This window comes from Cololabis saira, chromosome 15, assembly GCF_033807715.1.
Source record: "Cololabis saira isolate AMF1-May2022 chromosome 15, fColSai1.1, whole genome shotgun sequence".
In the NCBI taxonomy this organism is placed as follows: Eukaryota; Metazoa; Chordata; class Actinopteri; order Beloniformes; family Belonidae; genus Cololabis; species Cololabis saira.
The window spans coordinates 24859132-24883909 of NC_084601.1; the positions used below are offsets into that span (position 1 = coordinate 24859132).

Sequence of the window (24778 nt, forward strand, 5' to 3'; positions counted from 1 at the left end):
GTGCGTAGTTTGAGTTCAGCTCTTTTTCCCCTTCACATCAACTCACACGACTCAACACATTAGCAGTTTGTTCTTTTTACCCAGGTAGTAGTTGACAAAGTCGGCTGTGAGGGCGGGCTGCTTGTGTTTCCTGCGGCCGTCCATGCTGGCGTTGGCGTCCGAAGTGTCCACGGGGAAAATGTCCGTGCTGATGCCCATAAGCTCTGCTTTCCTCATCAACTTCCTGATGGCTGAGGCACTGGAGGTCAGAGGCCGCGGCAGCTTCTCCCGGGGAACCCAGGCCTGAGGCCGCGTGTTCCTGGACAGCTCTGCTTTGGCGCGGTACTGCTGCAGGCGGGTCGTGATCCGGGCCTGGACACCAAACACGGCAACATGGGATTCGTTAGTAACTTTATAGTCAGACGAAAGCTTATATTATCCTTTTCCAGATGTGAATGTGGTGTCAACATCTCAGGATGGACCGTCACACAGCACAAGACAAGCACAAGACTTGCTCTCAGAACTTTTCTTTGCCAAAAATAAAGACAAACTATGAAAGAACGGTGATGTACAGAGCTAAGTCTGCATGGAACCCACTTCCCAAACACTTTAAGTAAACTATTAACATACAAGAATTAAATTGTTAGTAAAGAAACATCTCTTGAATAGATACATATAAAACGTATTTAATTATTATTAAATAAATAAAGAAATAATGTCGATAGTATATTGGTATGTGTGTGAAATTGTTATTTGTGCAAACTATGATAACTATACGTTGTTTGAATTTGTCGATGTTATAAAATGTGTGAATATGTATTGTTTTTATTTATATCTAAATGTTAAACGGAATTACTTTTTATTTCTTCTTTTCTGTTTTTCCTTTCTTTTTTTTAATATGCTACCTCTTTAGGTTTGCTTTTAATTTTTTGTTGTAATGTACTGTGAATTATGTGTCGGACCCCAGGAAGAATATCTGCAGTTTTACTGTAGCTAATGGGAATCCAGATAAAACTATAAACACGGTGAAAACATGTTGCATTGTCCTAACTGAGGAGTCCCACAAGGCTCTGTGTGAGGAACTCTCCTTTTTTAAGTCGACATGGTCACACTCTGTTATCTTCCGTTAAATTACACAAATGTCCGTTTATATGCAGATGATCCAAGTGCCTGATCAATAATGCAGACCTTTTTTTTAAAGAAATTAGAATCAGAACAAGTTTATGGTCAAGTAGGTTTGCACTTACAAGGAATTGGACTTGGTATAGTTGATGCAGACAATATAGATATATATCCAGAATCTAGATATTTGAAAGGACACTTTATAGATGAATCAATATTCAACATGTTCCCACAAAAGACACCAAAAAACATTGGAAAAGTAAAGTTGTTGCCACTTTTAGGGCATTCCTTCTCAAAATGTGTAAATGGGTTTCTGTCATTGAGGATATTAAGTAATGAACTTTTAGTTTTCTTTTATTGAACACACAAGGGAGGCCGTCATCTGAGCAGAAAGGAAGCTCTACATAGCCGGACTACAACTACTTGGCTCCAACTCACTGCTAAAAAAAAAGAAAAGACATGTTTGTCTTACGGTAATCCCTGTCTAATGAAGCATCGTTAACTTAATATTAAACTAAGCCATTTTTACAAGATTTATTTTAAGAGGAATATTCAGACACTTTCCAAATTAGTCATTTTGACACCAGTGTTATTGAGGTTTTTAGATTATAAAACTGGCTTTCTAAACATATCAGTTCCTTTCAAATAGAACTGTTTTGGTTTTGTTTGCATTAGTTGACCTCTTCAGTACGATTGTTATCACCCCCACGTGGAACAGTTGCTGGGCTGTGCAAAGCCATATCTTAGGAATGACTCAATGAATTTGACTGATCTGCCTCTGTGGAATCTTTCTAATCCCAGCTAGATGTGTAGTTGGGACTTTTGTCCACAGCTGATGTAGTAACAGTGACGTATAAACACACCTGAGCCTCGGGGGTGAGCTGCTTCTCTCTTTCCTGCAGAGAGACCTTACAATAAGACTGTAGCGCCAGGTAATTCTTCCTCTTCCACTTCCTGTCAAAGCGGTCTGCATGCTGCTTGCAGTACGCAAAAAATGGATCGGCGATATCCTGGAGAGACACATACACGTGCATGAACAGGTCAATTAACGAGTAGAAGAGAAAAACCACCCCCCCCAAATGTGTTGTTTGACGTCATTATTTAAAAATATTGAGGTACAGAGAAATTCACCCCGCCAACAGTCTGAATGGATGTGAAATGTAGCTATGGATAACAAAACAGTTTTTTACAGAAGAGTATTAGGGCCAGGCAGGAGAAAAATAAAAATAATATTTTAGAGGAGGAAGATTTTTTTTTTCATTATGCACTTCGAGAAAAAAGTCGAAATGTCAAGAAAAAAGTCAAAATGCCGAGAAAAAAGGCGTAATGTTGAAAAAAAGTCGAAATGTCGAGAAAAAAGTCAAAATTTCATGAATAAAGTTGAAATGTTCAGAAAAAAAGGCGAAATTTTGACTTTATTCACGAAATTTAGTCTTTATTCTTGAAATTGTATTTCAACATTAATCTCGACAAATTCAACTTTTTTCTCGACAAATTAAACTTTTTTTCTCGAGGTGCACAATAAAAAAAAATCTTCCCCTCTCAAATATTTTTTCTCCTGCATGACCCTAATACTCTTCCGTAGGTTCTCCAGTGGTCATCTAAGTAATTTCACATTGTTGCATTTCTGTTTTGGCTTCATTTTTCAGGCGGACGTGGCTCCGTGGGTAACTCCTCTGGTCCCTGTTACCAGCATCGTTCCGGTTGCCGGGGTTACCTCCTCGGCTGCAGCCTCAGACAGAAGACCTTCCCTCTGAGCACAGGTGACGTGGAAGTAGGAGCGACACATTCCCGCGTCGCAGCTGATGCAGACCCCGGTCCTGGCGAAGCGGGCGTCTTCGCAGAAGCTGCACTCCTGCATGGAACAGAGACACCACAAGTATACGGATCAGTAAACGTTTCAGGCAGCGCCGAGCGAGGTCCCAGCACATTCTCGTCCACCCCAGCCCACAGTTGAGCTACATCATTTAATTTCATCTTAACCAGTTATTTGTTCAACCTGATTCGGGTAAAACCACTGGACATCATGAGTTTCAATGACCAGACATCCTTTATCAGTAACAACTGGTTCAGGTCCATAAACTCCAGATATTAACCCTTTTCAAAGCGTCTCTTGTTCTGAACTGGGTTGGGACGTACTGGCAGGGTTTGGTCTTCACCCACTGCTCGCTAGGGATGGGAATTGATAAGATTTTTACGATTCCAATTCCATTTTCGATTCTGCTTCACGATCCGGTTCTTTATCGATTCCCTTATTGATTCTCATTTAAAAAAAAAAAGGGACAACAATGAAGCAAATGGAGCTAATATGATAGGCAGCGTTCGTTAGTTAATTAGTTACCTGCAGTATTATTAGCCAAGGACATCCTAACGTTGCTGCTGCTGCTGCTGGGTTAAGAATTACTGGCGTTAGTCTGGAGCGGATCGAAAACGCAACATTCATTGATTAATTGCATGCTGTGTTGCACAAATGTTTTTGTATGTTGGTAATATTTCCTCCCTTTGACGAAATATTTACTTGGCAAGTATTGCAAGTTGCCCTGCTGTCGTCTTTTTTACTGAAATGTAACCAGACTTTGAGGATTTGTATATCTTAGGTGCCATGCTCACTATTCATGGCAGTATTCAGTGATGACGTCATTCGTGCCCATCAAAAAGGGACTTGTTGGCAAAATTTGCAGACGATTCCAAGGTATTGAAAAACTGGGAACCGGTTCTGAACAAGAACCGGTTCTCAATTCCTATCCCTACTACTCGCCCATGTCATTCAGAAGGTTTAGCTGTGAGTGTGTGTGTGTGTGTGTCTGCAGGAGTGAAGCACATCCCTGAATCTCCCAGGACCCAAGCTGCTTCACAAAGTAAAACATCAACTTGCCTTGGCTCCGTATTTGGAATAATTCATTTCTGTGAGCGTCACCGGTCGCAGCTTATCGATGTCTCCAAACGCGACTCCAGGAACGTACAGAGCACAGACCACATGCACCCATCTGAAAACAAAAGCACCACACAACATGTCAGTGAAAAAGCTGCCACATTAAATGGAGAGTCACGTTCTAAAGTTGTCACATCCTCTTGGAATCATGTGCTTTTGGTGTGTAATTTGTGGAGGTATTGAATAGATAAAACTTGTTTTGTTTTTCTCCTCCTTCCCCCCCACATTCTTGAATGATCTGAAGACAGACACCAATACTATCATATCATTATCCATTATTATTTCATTCTCCACCCAACTGAGAATCATGCTATTTTTCTTCTGTATGGAGCTTTTATGTTTATAGTCTCTCTCCCAGATTGTAGAGTTCTTTGTAGTTTTTATTTTTCCTTTTCTTATCTCTTAATATGTTTACTTAAAATGAAAAAACTGGATGGTGGGTAAGAATATTACTGCTTTTACTTTGTGATATACACTGCCATACTTACATAAACAATTAAAAAGTGTGTCAGAAAGACTGAGTGGCAGCGTAAACTTTCAGATTGAGCAACTGGAAAACATCTTAAATGGGAAAGAGCTGTTGTGCGATCGACTGTACTCATAGATTTAGCAAGAAATCGGAGTTATCGTTTTACACACTGATGAAAAATAAGCTTAAGAGAGACAAATGGATCACTACAATTCACAGAAACAACTGGATTCCAGGCACCAAAACGTGGATTTGCGGTTCCCATTTTGTGTCAGGTAATGCTGGATTTTTGGGTAGGTAACGTTTAACGGACAAATCATAAAGTTCTGTGTCCTCATCACTTTAATTTCTACAACAAATCCTGCCTTGAAGTAGGACCAAGCGTTAAAGGAGCATGAGGCAGGATTTATGAAAAAAATTAGTATACGTTTGAAGTTTTCTAGTAATAATGTCAGATGAAGCGTTCCAAAACAAAACGAATGAGCCCTCTAGTGTATCTCTCCGTTGCCTTGAACAGGCTGTGTGCTGCAAAATGTGCTGCAATTCGGACTCCGAATTTCCCGCGCTGGGCTGCGGATGTGAAGTCACATGACGCTGCATGCACGTTCTCCCCGTTCTCCCGTGCCGGCTTCACTGTTGGCTGCAGTACCCCCGACGGCCGTCGTGGCGAAGGGTGGCGCTAGAGAGTCTCATTTCTTAAAAGGAGCCTCATGCTCCTTTAAGACTTTTGTATGCCTTCAAGCTTTGCTTCGTGTATTTCCTCGGCGTAAAAATGAAGTACATATAAATATCAGGAAACTGGATTCGTGGTCAAATATTAATGTCCATGGACCACTGGTTCTTGGGGTAACTGTACGGGTCACTGTCAAGTCCAACTGCCTTTAATTTAAGCCTATAATCGGCTGTTATCCCGTCTTCTCCACTAGTTGCAGCCATTTTTGCCACTCAGTGTGAGTAAGGGGGCTGGTCCAGTGGGGAAGTGACGTCAATGAATGCAGATTGCAGACCCTCTATAGGTGGCAGCATTGTAAGAAATGTCGCATGTTGCTGTATGAGCTTGTATTTAGCGAATACAAAGGTTTCACAGAAGGAGAATTAATTTCTGGACATGCCTGGACTCATTTCTGTGTGTTTACTTGGACCGACGTGGTGAAACTGATTTAAATCTACGCCTGTGGTTTGTTTAAGTGCTTAATAGAAGGAAATGCTGCAGACAATAAGAAACTTGTGAAAGTGGGGACTTCAGAGGGAAATTAAGTCACAGATTAATGCAGCTGCAGATTCTGGCAACAGTTCAGTGTGACACAATTTCAAATGCTGACTTTAGGGAAAGGAATCCGAAGTCCAATATAAAGATATCCATCTCTAGCAAGCAGCCGCTTCACAGTTTAATTTGCTGTGTTTTTCATGCTCTAGTGAAGTAGTAAATTCGGCTGCAGCTTGGCTGAGGAGCGCTATCAGTGATAACGTGGCTCAAGTCTCCATGCTTCACATCACACACTCTTTTCTCTTACTTCTTTTCCTCCTCTATCTCTTCTCTCTCCTCCATCTCCCCCTCTCATTCTTCTCTCTCTTTCTCCCCCTAAATCCAGCTTCCTTTTCTGCTCAGCAGTGAATATACAGTATGAACGGTTCAGCCGGGCGTCGGCTTGGCTCTCGTTTGTTTCCCATCAGAAACTCGAATGTCAGAAACGCTCACCTGCCAGCGTCCGTCTCCTTGAAGATGCCATCTTGGTTGGGGCACAGCTCGCAGCTGGGGGACACGCCGTTCTTGCAGGCGTCGCAGAACCAAGGCTCGGTGGAGTTCTCGGAGGCCGAGCTCATGATGGAGTCGCTCTCGCCGTCCACGCCGTAGCAGCCTGGAATCACACAAAAATGAGAGAAAATGGGACCAAACGCCTCATGGTAAACCTTTCTGACGTATCCGAGCTCGTGGACTCTGGGATGGACCGTCACACGGCGGAAATGTCTTGCAGTCCATCCCATCCCTTAGCTGAACACGAAACCCGAGACATTAATGTCAGCAGAAATCACTTTCGTGAAGGAACTACTGTATGGCAGGAATAGTTTTCTTATGGTGCTTTTCCTGTTTTGAAAAATCGATTTTCCGATTCTAAATCGATTCTCATATTAATTCCTAAAAATCGATTCGTATGTCCAAAGATCGATTTCTTCTCATCATTACATTACAACTTTTGGTATTTTTTTTGTTTATGCCCAAAAAAGGAATGTTTTGTTGGACACAATGTTTTTGCCTTTAAATATCTTTAAAAGTATGAAAAAGTGTTCAGTTATAGTTGCATAAATTGTCTATATTTCATTACTTTATATACTGTTTTGGGGTTACATGGAAAAAATTTAAACGGAATGTTTTAAAAACTAAAATCTGTTTGGTAATTCTGTCCCACGATGTTTCTGACAGCAATTATATCAGCATTCTGGGAGCTGATTGGTCCTTACAGCATCATTAGCTGCCAATACTTGCTGTTGAATCTCAATATAATACTAGTATTAATATGTTGCTACACAGTCATATAATTCATGCAACAGCTCAAAAAACAGTTTTAATAACACTAACGCACAACAATATCGGAATCGAATCGGATCAAATCTTGATAATCGATTCTTAATCTTAAGAATTGGGATCGAGTCTTGACATTTGAATCGATCCCCAACCCTGGTTTCCACTAGTACCTTCTCAGCCCGACTTGACTCGCCTCCACTCAGTTTGGTTATTTACTGATGCTGAAAAAGTACAAAAGTGCAAATGGAGGGATACAAAACCATTTTCTAATATCGTTTTACAACTGCTTCCAGATCAGTTGCTTCTCTAAAACCACTGCTGATGTCTTTCCCTCTTGGAATTGTGTAAATGCCGGCCCGAATTCTCCAGTGCAGCAAACAGTTCAGCAGTCTGGCTTGTTGTTCTCTTAGTTTTCAGTAAAGGTGGATGATGTCAGTGTCCCAGCAGAAGCAGACCCCCCTGCATCTTCAGACCAGGACCATTTCTTCACCTCCCTCTTTTACAGATTCAGAGTTCATTGGTTAAGTCTTTTTTTTCTTTCAAATATAAATTTGGATTCAAGTATTTCTCTCAGTGCAGTAAACTCTGCCAAGCTCGTCATTTCTGACAAGGATAATCTTTCCCTCAGGGATTTTGAAGCTATCCTGTAGTCATCACTTTTTGTCAGCTTAGCTCATATTAGCCAGCAACCGGCGGCTTAACTGTCTGAGCTTAGCATCGCAGTTCAAAAGGTACAGCGCAGATCTGTGGCACCGTTCAGCCATAAGTACGTTAGAGCGGCATGGTGGTTCCTCGCAACCCTCAGGTCCAGGTGCAAAGGCCAGCCAGGAGAGACGGAGCAGCCGGCGACTGGCTGAGGAGGGAAGGTGGTCCGGCTCTGGTCCGGCACTGGCAACTTTATTTCAGACACTGAGCAAAACTACACAAATAATAATAATAAACAGGAAACAGCGATGCGAGTAATTCCGGATTCGGGATCTTGTAGATCCGCCTTCAGCAGCGATAAGTCGAGGTTCTGGTTTCTTGTGTGACTTCAGCATCTCACTGCAAAAACGTAAAATCTTAACAAGAATATTTGTCTTATTTCTAGTTAAAATGTCTCATTTTTAGTAAAAAAAAATCTCATTACACTTAAAACAAGACTCATCACTGGAAAAAAACAACAATTTTCACCTCTTTCAAGTAGATTTTCACTTAAAATAAGTAGAAAAATCTGCCAGTGAAACAAGATTTTTTTGCTTGTAATGAGAAGATAAATCTTGTCCCACTGGCAGATTTTTCTACTTATTTCAAGTGAAAATTTACTTGAAAAAGGTGAAAATTGTCAAATAACAAGTTATTTTTCTGGTAATGACTCTTGTTTTAAGTGTAATGAGATTTTTTTGACTAAAAATGAGACATTTTAACTAGAAATAAGACGAATGTTCCTGGTAAGATTTTGAGTTTTTGCAGCTCTCAAGATATTTTGGCCAGTTCTTCTTTTACATGTTTCTTCAGTTCATTGAGGTTTTTCAGGTTTGACTAGATATTTCAAAAACCTTGATTATTTCATTTTTCATCCCTTTTGAAGTAGATTTGTAGTGAAATGGCCCAAACTCAAGCCACCTTTAGTCAACTATTCTGGTCTACAGGAGTTCATGGTCTAAATCCCCGTACCACCGTGCCTCCACCGCCGTGCTTGTCAGTCCTGGACATGAACACCAACCATGTCCATGGGTTCAGAGATCTTGTGGTTTGTTCAGAGGCAGTTTTGTGCACGTCAGTCGTGTTTCCATGTTCTTCTTAAACAGATAAGGTCTTTTCCTCTTGGCATCATATTTAAGGGCGACATCATTATTCTGGAAATGAGTTTATTTGCCGTCTGCACCGTAGAGGTCTGTACACACGCTGATGATCCGCAACACCAGTCCGTAATCCAGTGGAAGCAGCGAGGGGCTACTTAGGGTTGCCCACATGATTTCTGTTTTGTGTTCAGGGATCCATTTTGTGAAAGAAATAATAATAATGTTGAAAAAGTGATATGTTTGTTTGTGGTTGAACTTGTCTAAGACTAAATACTGCTTTGGACTTCTGGGGCAGCTGTCTTCTGTTTGAAAAGTCAGGACGGCGGCAGTGGCAGCGGTGGCTTTATCTCACCCAGAAACTGCAGATATTGCCTCCGCAGTCAGAATTCACCATGACACACAACGAATGGTCTCTCAATCAGAAAAACACATGCGGCCATCAACAAAGTGCAGAGCTGAATAAACAAGCCGCTCTGCGTTTGATGGGCAGGCCAACTCTCCGGCGCGGCATCCAGCGACGGCTTCGCAGAACATCCAGATTTGATTTAGAGTCTTTCCTGCTGCTCCGAGAGCCTGAAGGCTGCTGGACTGAATTAGGAGCTGGAGTGTTATCTCCCCAGCAGCGGCGGAGGCTGATTGCTGCCCTCATTGGTGGTGAGGAGCACGTCTTCCTGGTGTAATAGCTGCCACAGAAGCTGCGTCGGCCAAGTAATTGTTTGGGGAACCTCAGAAAATTAAGAGGACAACATTAAAATGTGTTCACTTGGCTTCTTCTTCATTCTCTGGGGCTTATTTTTTCTCTTCCTTTCAAATCAAATGTTCAATTCGTGCCACCAGAGATTGACAGCTTTGGAGCAGACGGCAGAAGGACCACATTCTGCTTCCTTTGTTCAGAATACAGATTTGACTGAGCCGAGGCGGCTCCAGGTGACCAGTTAACCCAACAGCAGCAGAGATTCACCCATCAATGCATCAGTTTAATGGTGAACGAGCCGATAACTTCCATCCAAACATCCTCCAGACATCAATATCTGTAATCATCCGTTAGCTGTGCCTTTATTTTGAAATTCCCGTGTCACTTTATCATCGACCTGAACATCTCCAAACTACAGTTACAATACAGACTAGGGCTGGGGATCGATTCAAAGGTCAAGAATCGATTCGATTTGGATTCTTAAGATTCAGAATCGATTATCAAGATTTGATTCGATTCGATTCCGATATCGATTTGGGTTAGTGTTATTAAAACTGTTTTTTGAGCTGTTGCATGAATTATATGACTGTGTAGTTCTGCAACATATTAATACTAGTATTATATTGAGATTCAACAGCAAGTATTGGCAGCTAATGATGCTGTAAGGACCAACCAGCTCCCAGAATGCTGATATAACTGCTTTCAGAAACATTGTGTGGCAGAAATACCAAACAGATCCAGGGCAGCAAACAGAGATAGGGCCGTATGAAATCGGTTCTGTTTAAATTAAAATTATGCAATTATAACTGAAAGCTTGAATGTTTTCATACCTTTAAACATATTTAAAGGCAAAAATATGGCACCAGTTATTCTTGTGTCCAACAAAACATTCCTTTCTTGGGCATAAACAAAAAAAATACCAAAAGTTGTAATGTAATGATGAAGAAAAGTCCATCTTTAGATATAGGAATCGATTTAGAATCGGAAAACCGATTTTTTTCAACACAGGCCTAATACAGACATTGTGGTTATTATGAATAACATCGCCAAACTGTTGGAATGTCATGCATAGGTATTCAGAACAGAGCTTCTGAGTCCTCCCTTAGTTAGCCTGTATCGTGGCTGACTTAGCTTACGAGTGCCAACATTTTTGTTGGTTTAAAGCAACACTACGTAACTTTTCCACCTTAATATCATATTTCCAGAGTCATTGTGATGGTACATCAACTTACAACAGGTTTAATGACACCTCTGTCATGTTCTGGGGGGTCTGTATCACCTTCACTGGCACTATGTAACTTTGAGGAGCATGGTAGGAACCCTGCCACACTAAAAAACTACAATTTTTTACGGCTTTGACTGCTTTACGGCATACGTCACTTCCCCCTCCTTCCCGATTCGTAGTCGAGACGAAAATGGGCGGGGCTTGGAGCGAAGCTCCGCAGAAGCTGGTAACCCGTTGCTGTGTTGTGGCTGCAGCAGCTCCACACAACAGACGTGGGGAAAAGATCCTAATGGTTTAACTTTTCAACGGTTTCCTGCTCGGAGGCAGAACCACGGAGGCCGGCCAATTATCTGAGATAACAAATTAAAAGAGTAAAAGACTCGTCGGCTCGGTTGGATCGTGGCTGTAAAGAGTCCGACCAAACATAACGTTCCTCAGTAAACAAACCAACACGCACACAGACCGGGTCGGATCAAAACACGGGTTTATTAAACCACAAACAAACACTCACAGACCGGGGTCGGATCATTCAAACAGGTTTTATTCCCCACTTCGCCAGCTAAACGCAGTTGTTGGCCAGCTCTCTGCGGTGCGATTAATTTTGTTGAGGAAAAAATATTAACTATTTGATTTGTAGCTGCAGAGGAAAAAAATAATCTCACAAGGAAAAAAAAATATTGCTCACGCCTCGGAGCCTCTTCAAAGCAGTCAAAAAAAAAGAAAAGAAAAGTAAGAGTAATACAAAACATGTACTGTATGTTGTACTATTATACTAATTTATTGAAACACATGGCGAGTCAAACATTTACCAAAGCAGCTGCCAAACACTCCTAAACAAGGTAGCCTAAGACGTGGGTTGTGCAGAACTGCGGCAGTAAATCCTTCTAAAGAGTGGAGCTCCGATGAGGAGCTCCATTCTTTAGTAGGGATTTCATATGGATCCAGACCGTTAATAATCATTATTTTCTCCATATACCGCTCCCTGGCTTCCTTGTTTAAGGTATCCCGGTAAATTCCAGTTCCTTTCCAGCAGTTTAACATCTTTTTTTTTTGCGTTCCGTCTGTTCACTTAGTGAAACAGAAAAGCGTCCCGTCTTCTCTCATAACAAATGCACGCGACGGGACAGGAGTTTTCCGGCAGTACGCGCTGGTGCTCATGGGAAACGTAGTGTTCTTTCTGGTAAAACACTACCGCTTTTGTCCAAAAGATGCCGCCAAACTCAGAAAAGCTGAAAGTTACGTTGTGCTGCTTTAATGGTTGACGGATCTCAAAGGTAAACAGAATGGTTGTTTCCAGGCCTTCAGTTTTAGATTTATGATGAAAAACACTTTAGTCTACATCTACAGTCCTACTAAGTGAATTTAAATTCACAGAGGTCTTTAAAAAACAACAATCAAAATAGCATCTGTACGAAGGATAGTTGTCGCTGCCCAGACACTGGTGGCAGTACGACAACAACGATACGGCTACAGCAGCTGGCTGGACCTCTGGACAGAAACGGTTTTCATATTTATGACTCCATGTGTTCTTTTATACCAGTGCTCTCAAAGGAGAAAATAAAGGATGTTTATCCAAAAGAAAGAAATATGGAGCTTTCTTTTAACAAATACAAGGCTGTTGAGTGAGTTGATAAGAAGTGGACCTGAGGAGCTCTGCTCATTCCTGTCTTTGATCCTGTCCCCAGGTCCTTTTCACCCACCTTTCATGTGCATCTTGCTCTTGGGCTCAGAGGCAGCGATGGTGTTCGGACAGAGCAAGAGTACAAGAACAAAGACGGATGGATTCTCTTTTTGGGAGACAGTTTTTAGAGGTTTTCTTTGAGGAGGAAAGCTTAGACGGACTTTCCACATCGCCCTTTTTGTCACATGTAGTCATAGCTGTGTCGCTGTGCTTTTGCAGGTAACTTCCGTTTAACACTGGTTTGATGTGATATATGTGCCACTAAATGTATTAAAAGAATTAAAATAGAACAGTTTTGCGTTTTCTTGTGTCAGCGACCTCTTCAGCATCTAGAACCTCCATTTATATGCTGCCCCTGGGTCAAGTCATCAAGAAACACAACATCTTTCTGCGCTGCTTGTTCCCTCGCCCGCCTGTCGCCATGACGCTTATATTCCACGCTGGGCTTGTTTTCCAAACAAAGTTTCAAGATGGCAGCACGCAGTAAACGGTGGTCAAGAGCAGAGACAATTTATTTAATAAATAGCTTGGAGGATCTGGAAATAATTTAAAAAAACAGATGGCAGGAAACATAAAAATTGTGAGCTTTTCAAAGTTGTAGCGGCTAGGTTAAATGAAGGATATTTCGCAGATAGAGACGCCACCATGTGGTCCTCCATGTTGTTGCTAATCGAGTTAGTTTGTTTTCTTAAGGTAGACGTAAATACGTAAAGACGTCCGACCCCCCTATCCAATCAGAACCTTCCCAACCCCCAGACCTTAAGAGGAATTGGATAAAGCTGATCAAACGTGTTTTCCATGTAAACCTCAATTCGGAATTACTATTTCGTGTGTAACCGTGGCCAATATGAACAAAATAAGTCAAGCGTTGTGTTTGCAGTGAATGTCCAGCTAAATGTTAGCTGCAGACACCCGTCTCTGGTGTTTGTCAGGACCAGTTCAAGCCTTTTAAAAGGCCCAGAAAAATGAGCAGCATTTACGCCGAAGGACAGGAAGATAAGAGGTGGCTGCCGGAGCTCTTTCTGTCCCAAGCCTCCACTCTCAACCACTTTGTCTTCCTTCAGTGTCTTCTGATGGAGATTAAGAGTGTCTCAGAGGAGGAGAATATCAACCATCGTAATGAACAGGATAAATGTAAGATTTGCTCCTAACATCACAGCTGGTGACTCGTTCCCGCCCTCCTCTGCAGGCGTGTCACTGCCCACAACCTGGGGGGCGCTGCTGAGCAACGTCAGAAGGTTCATGTGCATCATGTGTACATTACAAACATGGTAACTAGTTAGAAACTTAATCAAGATCAACATTTAGAGGAGACCTATTAAAAAACACGTTTTTTCTTGCTTTAACATATATAAAGTGGTCCCCCCTCAGCCTGCCAACTCAGAGAAGGAGGAAAGCAACCAAATTCTGCAGTGTATGTACAGCCGCCCGGATGATCCTTCCAGTGTGATGTGGCTTCTACGAGCCGTTCAGATTCTGCTCCTGTCGTTACGTAACGAAAATGCGATTTACATAGGTTGGCCTCCGATGCGTGAAACCACGCCCACAACTAACTCCGCCGGCCGAAGCTTCCGCCATTTTTTCGTAGGGGTGTATCGCGTCATTCAGGCAGCCAATCAGCACAGAGCCTCATTATCATAGCCCCGCCCACTCAGAATCCCGCATAGATAATGAGGTTAGAGAATGGGATGTTAAAGACATGGCTCAGAGGCTGAATTTCTAATTTATTTAGCAAAAACAATCAAAAGCTTGTTTTTAAGACATTCAAGGCCTGTTTAAAATAGGTATTAGATGCCATAATAGGTCCCCTTTAAGTGAGAAAAGTGTCTGCCTGCATCATTAATGAAAAGCATGGAAAACCTTCTCACTGAGATCAATTTCTGAAATTCTTGCTCCAAACGACAAACATCACAAACTGCAAGGTGCTCAAAAACACTGGATGAAAAGAAACTTGTGTAACCCTAACACTAGAGATGCACCGATCGATTGGCAACCGATCGGTATCGGCCAATAATGCCCCTATTGGTTTTGACCGGCATTCTCAAAATAATAGTTCAAATCAGGCCGATCTGATGACGTTTACAACAACAACCCGCTGCCCGCGCATGTGCGTTCCCACATCTCAGACCCAGGTCTCCCAAGGGGATGTGACCGGCCTCGCTGTTATGGGAGTTTTACAATGTCAGAAAAGGACAAGAAATTTGCAGTTTGCAAAGTGTGAGCAAAGGAAATACCCTGAGGAGGAATGTTATAAAATCATTTCAACACAACGAAGCTGATAAGACATTTGAAAGTTTCTCACATAAAAGGAGTATATTGAGTTGCCAAAGTTGGCTGCCGCTAAGGCAGAGAAAGAAAAGGAACAACGCCGCTAACATAACAGAGATGCAATATATATCATATAAACGACAGCAAGAAAAATAAAGATCTACATCATAAGGTAATGAATTCATATGCTTTGCTCATCAGCCGCTTTCTGTTGTAGAAGACATCGGGTTTAAACACGTCTTTAGCAGCTTGGATCCCGGTACACGCGTCTGCGTCGTAAATATTTCACTGATAAATGACTGAGTTATACCAGAATATTTACAGTCACATCCAAAGCCTTACGCAGAACGACAGTCGTGTCAGTCGCTTCACGAGTGACATTAGGAGTTGTAGTCTGAAGAGTTTCACTCAAAAGAGCTTTCTCACACGTGGCGGATCTTATCGCTAAAGCTTTCACAAAGCTTAATAATTCATAATTAATTTTTATTTTAAGATTTCATTCCTCTTTCCACAAGAAAACTAATTTTACAACTTATAGTTTACAACTTGTATCAACTTTTAGAGAGTGACATGTCTGCTGTTGTCTGTGTTGCTGCACATGTTGTACATAATTATTACCACAGGAAAGCTGAAGCTAGTAAGCTAAACTTACTCTTTGTAAGCCGAGTCTAAGTCGTCTCTAGAGGGTGAAATATTGCTCATTGCCTCAGCCTGCAATAAAACAGACAATTCATGATACTTTCCTAATTATTACACCTTATAATACAATATCAGTGTTGTACATGAGAAAACACTATTGACGAATTTATGGATTTCACGCTGTGATCGGCAATATCGGGATTGGCAGATACTGATTTTGGAGATCGGCCCTCAAAATCCTGATCATTGTATCTCTAATGAAAGGTGGCTCTTTTGTGTCCTTAATTGGTCTCAAATATTGTAAAACTGTAAACACCAATGGATTCTACACCTTAGCAACAGTAACTGAGCAAAAATTGTTTGGCCAACACGTCTGGTTTCTTAAAATGTCTTTTTCAATCATAAGGCTTACTTTTATGGAAGTTACTGAACATGTGGGGTTTTTGTTCCTAAGTTGGTTCCAGCTTCTCTCACTGAAGCGCTGTGTTTTAGAAGTAGCTCTTTCTCTCACCTTCGTGTACGGTAACCCCACAGTTGTCGCACTGGATGATCTCGTCTGCGTCCTCGCTGTTGTCTCCCAGGCAGACGCAGCAGATGAGGATGTGCTGAGTGTTCCAGGTCTGGGAGCGGTCCAGCAGAGCGTCCTGGGGAACCCGGGGACACAACCACAGCAAAGCCACTTATCAATGCAACATCGGACCGTCCTGATCGCAGATCAAGTGAAGAGAATTTAGAAAATCCCGTAAACAATGCACATGCGTGCTAAGTGGATTACAGCAACGGCAGAGGCATTCCCTCTGAATCCCTGATATCTCAACATCTCACTGGATTATACGTGGACTTTGCTGCTCTTGTGTTCTGGTATCAGACTTCCAAACATAGGAAGTTACCAGTTAACAGACCAGCCGTCTGGTTTAGTAGAAGACAAGGACATTTAAGCACAAGATGCTGTTAGAGCCGATGTTTATTCTAGGCCTGTGTTGAAAAAAAATCAATTTTCCGATTCTAAACCGATTCTCATATTAATTCCTAAAAATGAATTTGTATGTCTAAAGATCCATTGTTTTTTTTCATCATTACATTACAACTTTTGGTATTTTTTTGTTTATGCCCCAAAAAGGAATGTTTTGAATAACTTTTTAACTGTTTTGTTTTTGCCTTTAAATATGTTTAAAGGTATGAAAACAAAGTTTTCAGTTATAATTGCATATATTGTCTATATTTCATTACTTTATATACTGTCTTGGGGTTACATTTGCATAAAATGCTAAAAATCAAAGTCTCAAAAATGTTTGTTTGTTGCTGCCCTGGATCTTTTTGATAATTCTGATCCACATGATGTTTCTGAAAGCAGTTATATCAGCATTCTGGGAGGTGATTGGTCCTTACAGCATCATTAGCTGCAATACTTGCTGTTAAATCTCAATATAATACTAGTATTAATATGTTGCAGAACTACACAGTCATATAATTCATGCAACAGCTGAAAAAACTGTTACTAACACTAACCCAAATTAATATCGGAATCGAATCAATTAAATCCTGATATTCGATTCTGAATCTTAAGAATCGGAATCGAATGGATTCTTGACATTTGAATCGATCCCCAGCCCTAGTTTATTCGCAGTTAAAGTCAAAATAATCAGGCCTTTTGTCTCAACTTTTCTATGAAAATGATCTCAACCAAAGAGTTAACAGTTTATTTGACTCCAAAAAAAAAACAAAAAAACCTAAATTAATATATATGACTAATCCGTTCAACTGAAACTAAGGAAGTGAACTAATATCCATTAACGTCCATCTTAAATTGTCCAAGTTTGCATCCGAAACAAACATATTTACAGCCCGATGCAAGAACAGTTCTGGTTGCTTTAACGGCATGTTCCATCCCTGGCAACTGTACGGTGGTGAATGTTGATATCCCTCACAGTTCAAACTATGGAAAGCCACAGGTTGATGCATAACTATGGGTGTAGTTTTTACAGTGGTAGTTTGTGGTGTCAATTGACAGACTCTCCCTTTAACTGCTGAGCCCTTTGGTTTTATTTAAGACTCTGAGCAGTGAATACGAATCTAAAAGGAGTGAAGTCATTCTTGTTTTGTGGCGCTGCAAAGTGTAAGTTTTCATATAAATTTACAAAAAATTTACAAAATGAAAAAATACAAACTGTATTAGAAGTTAAATATCTTGGATTGGTACTTGACCCCCAACTTGAATTCGATAAACATATAAAGAAAATCTCAAAAATAATACAAAGTAATTTAAACTGCTTTAAGTTACCAGGCCGCTCTGCTCTACATGCATGCTATGATTTTCTCAAACATCTCATACTGTATGACAGTTTGGGCTCAAACAGCTCCCACGGCCACCAAACACATCTGTTCTCTATATAATCAAACTTGAAAAATAATGGATAGAAAACCAGTCAGGTACCACCACTGCCACATCCTCAAAAAATATAACTTACTAAGCTTTGAAAGCTTTAGTGATTTATGTTTTCTTAAATTAATTTTTAAGTGTATAAACAACTTAGCACCTGAGCCACTTTGTCGATTTGTTGGGAGACAAAACAGCAACAGAGTCACCAGAACCTCCTCAAACCACAATTGCAAAATCCCGTTCTGCAGGACAACTTTGGGACAGTCAGCCTTCTCCTTTAAGAGCAGTAAACTCTGGAACTCACTGCCATCAGAAATAAAATCCATCTCAGAGTTTAACATATTCATCACCAAAACTAAAAACTGGTTCAAGAAAAATCTAAACTCTACTCATCTGTAAATAGTGTGTATATTTGTGTGGGAGAGTGAGTGAGGGAAGGTTTTATATCATGTAAATGCAATAATGCATTATTGAATTGTATGGTCTTTTTAATTAATGTGTATGAATTTTATATTGTACTGCAATGTTGTGGAAGAGCCCAACTGGGGACTGGAGTTGAGAATTAGCACTAGCTATAAACATGACATCAGCTGCAAGCTTGTATCTATGTTTGACTGCGTTGTCCCTGTCAAATAAATAAATAAATAAACACTGCTGGGACAGCCCTGGTGGGTGGAGCTCAGCTAAGCAGCCAGATAAAGAGAAACTCCACCCCGCCTCCAAAGAGGCCACACCAAAACAGCATGTGTGAACGTTAGCCCTCCCTTTTAGGTGAATCCAGATGATTTTTTCAACCATTTATCTGGTGTCATAAAACACCTTACACATTCATGAAGCAGGAGTGGGACTCACTAGGCCTGTGTTGAAAAGATCGATTTTCCAATTCTAAATCGATTCTCATTAATTCTTAAAGATCGATTCGTATGTCTAAAGATTGATTTTTTTTTCATCATTACATTACAACTTTTGTTATTTTTTTGTTTATGCCCAAAAAACAATGTTTTGTTGGACAGGCAAATAACTTGTGCCATGTTTTTGCCTTTAAATATGTTTAAAGGTATGAAAACATTTTCAGTTATAATTGCATACATTCTCTATATTTCATTACTTTATATACTGTCTGAAAAGACTGAAAATGGAAAAAACGAAACAGATTTCATACGTCTCTGTTTGCTGCCCTGGATCTGTTTGGTAATTCTGACCCACGATGTTTCTGAAAGCAGTTCTATCAGCATTCTGGGAGGTGATTGGTCCTTACAGCATCATTAGCTGCCAATACTTGCTGTTGAATCTCAATATAATACTAGTATTAATATGTTGCATAACTACAGTCATATAATTCATGCAACAGAATCGAATCGATTCTTGACATTAGAATCGATCCCCAGCCCTGGGACTCACCTCGTTGCCCTTTCCCTGAGACATGCTGTCATTGGTCAGTTCATCATCAAAGCCACTGCTGCTCTTCACCTTCTTCTTGGTCTTCTTCACCTCCTTATCACTATCACTAGTACTGTTGTTGTCATCTCCATCCTCCTTGTCATCATCGTCGTCGTCATCATCGTCATCATCATCGTCGTCATCGTCGTCTTCATCGTCCTCATCATCGTCGTCGTTCTCGTCTCCGTCTTCGTTGCTTCCGTTCCCTCGCTCCTCTTCCTCCGCGCCTCCCTTCTGAGGAGCTGCCTTGCCCTTCTTCTTCCCCGCCGTGGGACGCCAGTCGTTATCGTCCTCGCTGTCGTAGTCGTCCATCTCGTTCAGCTCTTCCATGGTGGTGAAGTCCAGCAGTGGCCGGTTCCTACGGAAGTTCCATTTCTTTGGCTCAACGAGGGACTCGTCGGCGTTCCCGTTGTCCTCCGCGGGGGTGGATGCAGACTCGGGTTCTACTGCTGAGGGGGGAGCCGGGTCTGGGGTCTTCTTGTTCTTGCGCTTGGTTTTAGACGAGGTGACCTGGGAGGAATCTTTGGAGGAGGAATCATCGGCCAGCGGCTTGTTCATCTTCTCTTCATCCTCAGTTACGTTGTCTTCAACAGCCGGGTCCTTAGCCTCCTCCTCAGCGCCGTCTTCTGCAGAGGCAGCGTTGTCAGAGTCACTTTCTGAACCAGCGGCACTGGCTTTGGACCCTTCGTCTTCACTACCATTGCCGGTTCCATCTGAGCCTGTCAGAGGACACAATAAGAGTCAATCATGGTCACAAAGGAACCCTGAAATGATTGGTTTCTAATCTGCAGTATGTCAACATTAGGGTTGTCCCGATCAGGATTTTTTAGCTCCCGATCCGACCCCGATCACTTAAGTTTGAGTATCCGCCGATCCCGATTTTTCCCGATCCGATCACTTTTTTTGGCTGCCGATACAATTCTGATACTTTTTCCTAATCAGATACATTTTGGCAATTAATTAAGTAAAAAAAAACAAAAACAGAGGACTAAAACTCAAATTGTCCCAAGTTTCTTTTATTGTCCATTCTCTCCAACATGGACATATATTTCTTTTCACTGACTGCATCATTGGATCAAAACAAAGTTTATCAGCACTGGTGCCATAAAAAGTATAAACATGAAATTGTAAACTAAAACAAAAAGTGCAGAATAGTGAAATAACAAAAATAAATACATTTAACTTCAAAAGAGGTAGTTTACCTACTAGGTTCAAAAGTTGAATGACATCCAGTCAAACTCAATCATTAAGATTCAATAAAATTAAAATACATTTAGGCTTAACCTTAGTGCAGAATTGTCAACAGCATGAAATGAATAGCAGCAGCTATTCATGGTTGTTAGCTGTTATAGTTTTGTCACTGTGATGTAATGATGTTACGCAGCGCGTAGGAACCAAGTGTGGTTGTTCAGAGACGGACCCTTTAGACAGTAACACCAGAGAGTCAATAAAGGATCAAAAGATGATTAATGAGTAACAGATAATAATTTACACAACACTACAGTCACTTTTCTCCAACAGCTTTTCTTTCTTTTTAAAACTTTCAAACCGAGCGTAGCCTAGCTGTTGTTAGCTTTCTGTTAGCCGCGCTTCTTTCCCCTCCAGCACAAACGTCACTTTCAGCCCGCCGGTTCCACCCAAAAGCAATATCTTATAATAAACACACATCAACTGTCTGTATTGTTAAATACAGTTGTTAAATACAATTATAAAACGATTTAATAATTAATATGTATTAAAAACATTAATAACTAAGTATGTCCCGATACTTTTTTGGCTGGTACCGATGTTTTGAAAATGACGTGATTGGGTGGCCGATGCGTCAATGGCGCTTTTCCACTAGTACCTACTCAACCCGACTTGACTCACCTCGGTTTTGCACTTTTCTACTAGGGGTCTAACGTGCTGAGTAGATACTTTTTCTGTATCTACTCTGCCGAGGTTCTAAGCGGCTGAGTCGGCTGCATCTGACGTCATTACACTACAGGCCCCCCGATTGGTCGGGGGGTTGGAGTCAGACGTCTGAGTAAAGAGGTGGAAATCAGAGAAAGAGCGACTCTGACGGCGGCTTCATTTTATTCAACAGGCAATGGCAGCGCAAGTCTGTTTGGTGATCCAACTCTGAGGTGCAGATGTTCATAAACCTGGTGGCTGAGGAGAGAATTAAAAAGGGATCTAGACGGGCGATAAGGAACGACCAGATCTACCAGGAGCTCTGTCACTTCATAGCTGCTCACGGCTCCCAGCTGACTTTTCAGCTAAGCTAAGAAAAATAAAAAAGCGTCCCCGCTTGAAGCTTCTTTCACTCGCATTTTTTAACTTGATATTGAACACAAGCCACAGACCCAGCAGCACATATATCATCTCCTCCAGGTTCTACATCTTTAGTGTTGTTGTCTTCTTGGTTTAGATCACACATTCAAATACAGGCCGAGTTGAGTCGGGCTGAGTAGGTGCTGGTGGGAAAGCGCCATAAGGCCACTGCTTCTATCTTTCCCTCTTGGCATTGTGTCAACACACAAAAAAAAAAGATTTTGTTCACAGTTGATAATAGTTCATAAGAAGTAAATGTGAATCAGGTCAAATAAAAATCAGGTTGAATGTTTAAAAATATAGCTCAAACTTGAAATGACAAAGATGGCATTTACCTGATGCTTCTCCCTCTCCCACTTCAAAGTCGCTGTCATCCGAGCTGTCGTAGTCCAAGGCGTCTAAAAGAGAAGCAGCAAGTGGCTTCACCTGCCGCCTCTTTAAGCTCCGGTCCACTGGCAAAGGAGAGATGGAAAACATCACAAGAAAACATCACAAGCCTGAGAAAAACCTGAAGATATGGTAGTTTAACAACAATCTCAACAGAATCCTAAACAACTACCAGAAAAAGTTCCATTCATTGAAAGAGCTGAATTTAAAAAAAATAAAAGACCTAAAGCCAATTTATGAATCTGAAGGCAGCAAATCCGACTGTGGCTGGATCGAGCTATGTCCTGTAAACCCGATACAAATCATTCAAATGGTAAATTGCTTTTGAGCCTCTGATCATATTTAGTCATAAAGGAAATAGTTGCATTGAAGTGGAAGGATGTTCAGAGTCCTAATTCCACTCAGTGGTTAAAAGAGATGTCGTCACACCTAGTATTGAAGCTTAAAAAAAACTCAAATATCCTATCTCAAAAAATTTGAATATTCTGGGAATCTTAATCTTAAACTGTAAGCCATAATCAGAAATATTAAAATAATAAAAGGCTTGCAATATTTCAGTTGATTTGTAATGAATCCAGAATGTATGACATTTTTTTTTTTTTTTTTTTTTTTTAAATTGCATTACAGAAAATAAAGAACTTTATCACAATATTCAAATTTTCTGAGACAGTCCTGTAATATTATAAAAAATATTAAGTTATATTAGGATATTATTATATGCTTTTATATACATATATTACTTTATACAAGTTTCCTACACATTTTTCAAGGTCAAATTCAAGCACTTTTCAAACACTTTCAAGGGTGATTTTCAAAATCTTCAAGCACCTTATCGCTGGGGTAAAATATCTACAGGAATATATATATTCATTATTATATTTTCCACTGTTTATCACAATTATGTACATTGTATCGTGCTGTAAACATCTAGTTATGTTTCATCTTACTGATTTTATTTATCCTTGTAATAACTAAACCATACAGTTTGATCCCAATTTTGTGAAAGACAAGAGTTCTAATTTCAAGCACTTTCAAGCACATAAACTAAAATTCAAGCACTTTTCAGGCCTTGAAAACACAACATTGAAATTCAAGCACTTTCAAGGATTTCGAGCACCCGTAGGAACCCTGGTTATATTATATCATGCTATATTATATCACTCTATATGATAATTATCTATTTTTCAAATTAATATTCCTAATGTATTTATTTACTTTCATTATATTATTTACACTCAAACATCTAGATACATATCATTGTAACTCGATGTTGTCTTTTGTTGTTGTGTGTCCTGTATGTTAATTAAATAAATGAATAAATGAACCCTCTCTTACAGCATATGTTTTTTGATCTGAACTCTGTCAGGCAGCTAACTGTTGTTAGCATTAGCTCCAGTCTTTCAACAGAAACTGCTGTATAAACCCGTAAACCTCCCCATTGGGAAGTGGGTATAATAATCTCTCTAGACAGCACGGTTCGTGTCACATTAGCGTCAGACTGAACCAGAAACAGCTCCCAAACCAACTGGGATTAGCATCATTAGCAACAACACATGCTAACGACAAAGCACTGCACAGCTGCTCGCTCACACTTTCACTTCCGACAGCTTTTAACTCGTTTTGCTGGTAAAGCCACTTACACAACACATAGGAAAAACCACCAGGAAAAGGGAAAGCGCTATTGCGGACCGGAAAACTCACTTTAAAGCTTCGTGTTTACTGAAAGGAGCGAGGGTCTCGTTCACGGCGGGGTCACGTGGTCAGCACCGAGTGACGTTTCACGCTCCGGATGTTGTTGCCATGGAGACGATACACAAGAAAGCAGGAATATACCACCAAATGTAGCCTGGAACATCATGGCTCATAAACATATGTGAATAAAAGGAAGAGTGCATTGAACACTTTTCCCAAAAGAATATTATTTTATGAAATAAAATGTTGGTGGGATTAATAATGTGAGATAGAGATGCCCAAGCCATGGGGCGTGGCTTGGGCATCTGTATCAGATGCCTCCTGGTCTGGACGCCTCCCTAGAGAGCTGTTCCAGACTGACTGTGTTCCAGTTGGAAAGTCAGAAAAACATAATAAGCTCACAGGAGCTTTACATTAAATTGTTCAGATGCCCACAAGCCATCAGCAACATCAGATGGATCAATTGTAATGGGAACAATTCTATAGAATGAAGCACATTCAAAGTACAGCAACACATCCACCGATAAAAAGTTATTTGTGTCTGTGATGTGTGTCTGACCTCATGTGAATAAAATATGACTGAAATATGAACTAATCCGTAAACTTGTTTAGTATTTACTTTATTGGTCTTAGTAGCCACCATATTGGATTCTAAACTTGGAGTAGGCGAGGTATAAATTTATTTGGAAGACCCATCCACCCATTTATAATATTGTTATATTATTTTATTCTTTATTTCATTCATTAAAAGAAGAACAAAACAGTTCAATAAAATTACAACAAATCTCTTTCCTTAAATGAAAGGGAACAGAAAGAAGACTAAGATTATTCTATCTCTCCCTTTTTCCTAAGAAATCATATTTCAATTAATGTAATAAGAAAAAAAAAAATGACAAATTACCCAATTTAAAAACACTTTCCAATAAACTACAAAAAAGTTATAAAATAACACAAAATAGCATCTGTCAAAGACAGATAGTCGTATCCTTTTTTGATTCAAAGAAAAAAAATATGACAATGGTGCTAAAAAGAGAGAGAGAAAAAAGAGAACCCACTTAACTTAACAATTATCATGATATTTCTTCATCAAACTGGCTTTTATTATTCTTTTTAATATAATGTTTGATTTGCATTATTTGCAAATAATGCAAACACTGTATCCAGATTGTTCCATCATATATAATTATTTTTTTAAATTATCTAAAATACGTCTCTCTTAAAAATGAGATCCCCTGTCTCAACGAGACTG

General features: G+C 40.4%; 1 protein-coding gene across 3 annotated transcripts in view; it reads right to left on the reverse strand.

Moving 5' to 3' along the window:
• phf14 (PHD finger protein 14) overlaps positions 1–23608 on the reverse strand; it is a 118762-nt gene extending 95154 nt beyond the window's left edge. For all 3 annotated transcript variants that reach the window (XM_061741157.1, XM_061741156.1, XM_061741158.1), the window contains exons 1-9: positions 23539–23608; positions 21786–21902; positions 19099–19856; positions 15829–15961; positions 6202–6361; positions 3977–4088; positions 2819–2956; positions 1965–2111; positions 81–351 (exon numbers count right to left, since the gene is read on the reverse strand). In XM_061741157.1, coding sequence (XP_061597141.1) covers positions 81–351; positions 1965–2111; positions 2819–2956; positions 3977–4088; positions 6202–6361; positions 15829–15961; positions 19099–19856; positions 21786–21902; position 23539 — 1837 coding nt within the window. In that variant the 5' untranslated portion in view covers positions 23540–23608. The remainder of the gene's footprint in view (positions 1–80; positions 352–1964; positions 2112–2818; positions 2957–3976; positions 4089–6201; positions 6362–15828; positions 15962–19098; positions 19857–21785; positions 21903–23538) is intronic.
• Positions 23609–24778: the final 1170 nt, after the last annotated feature.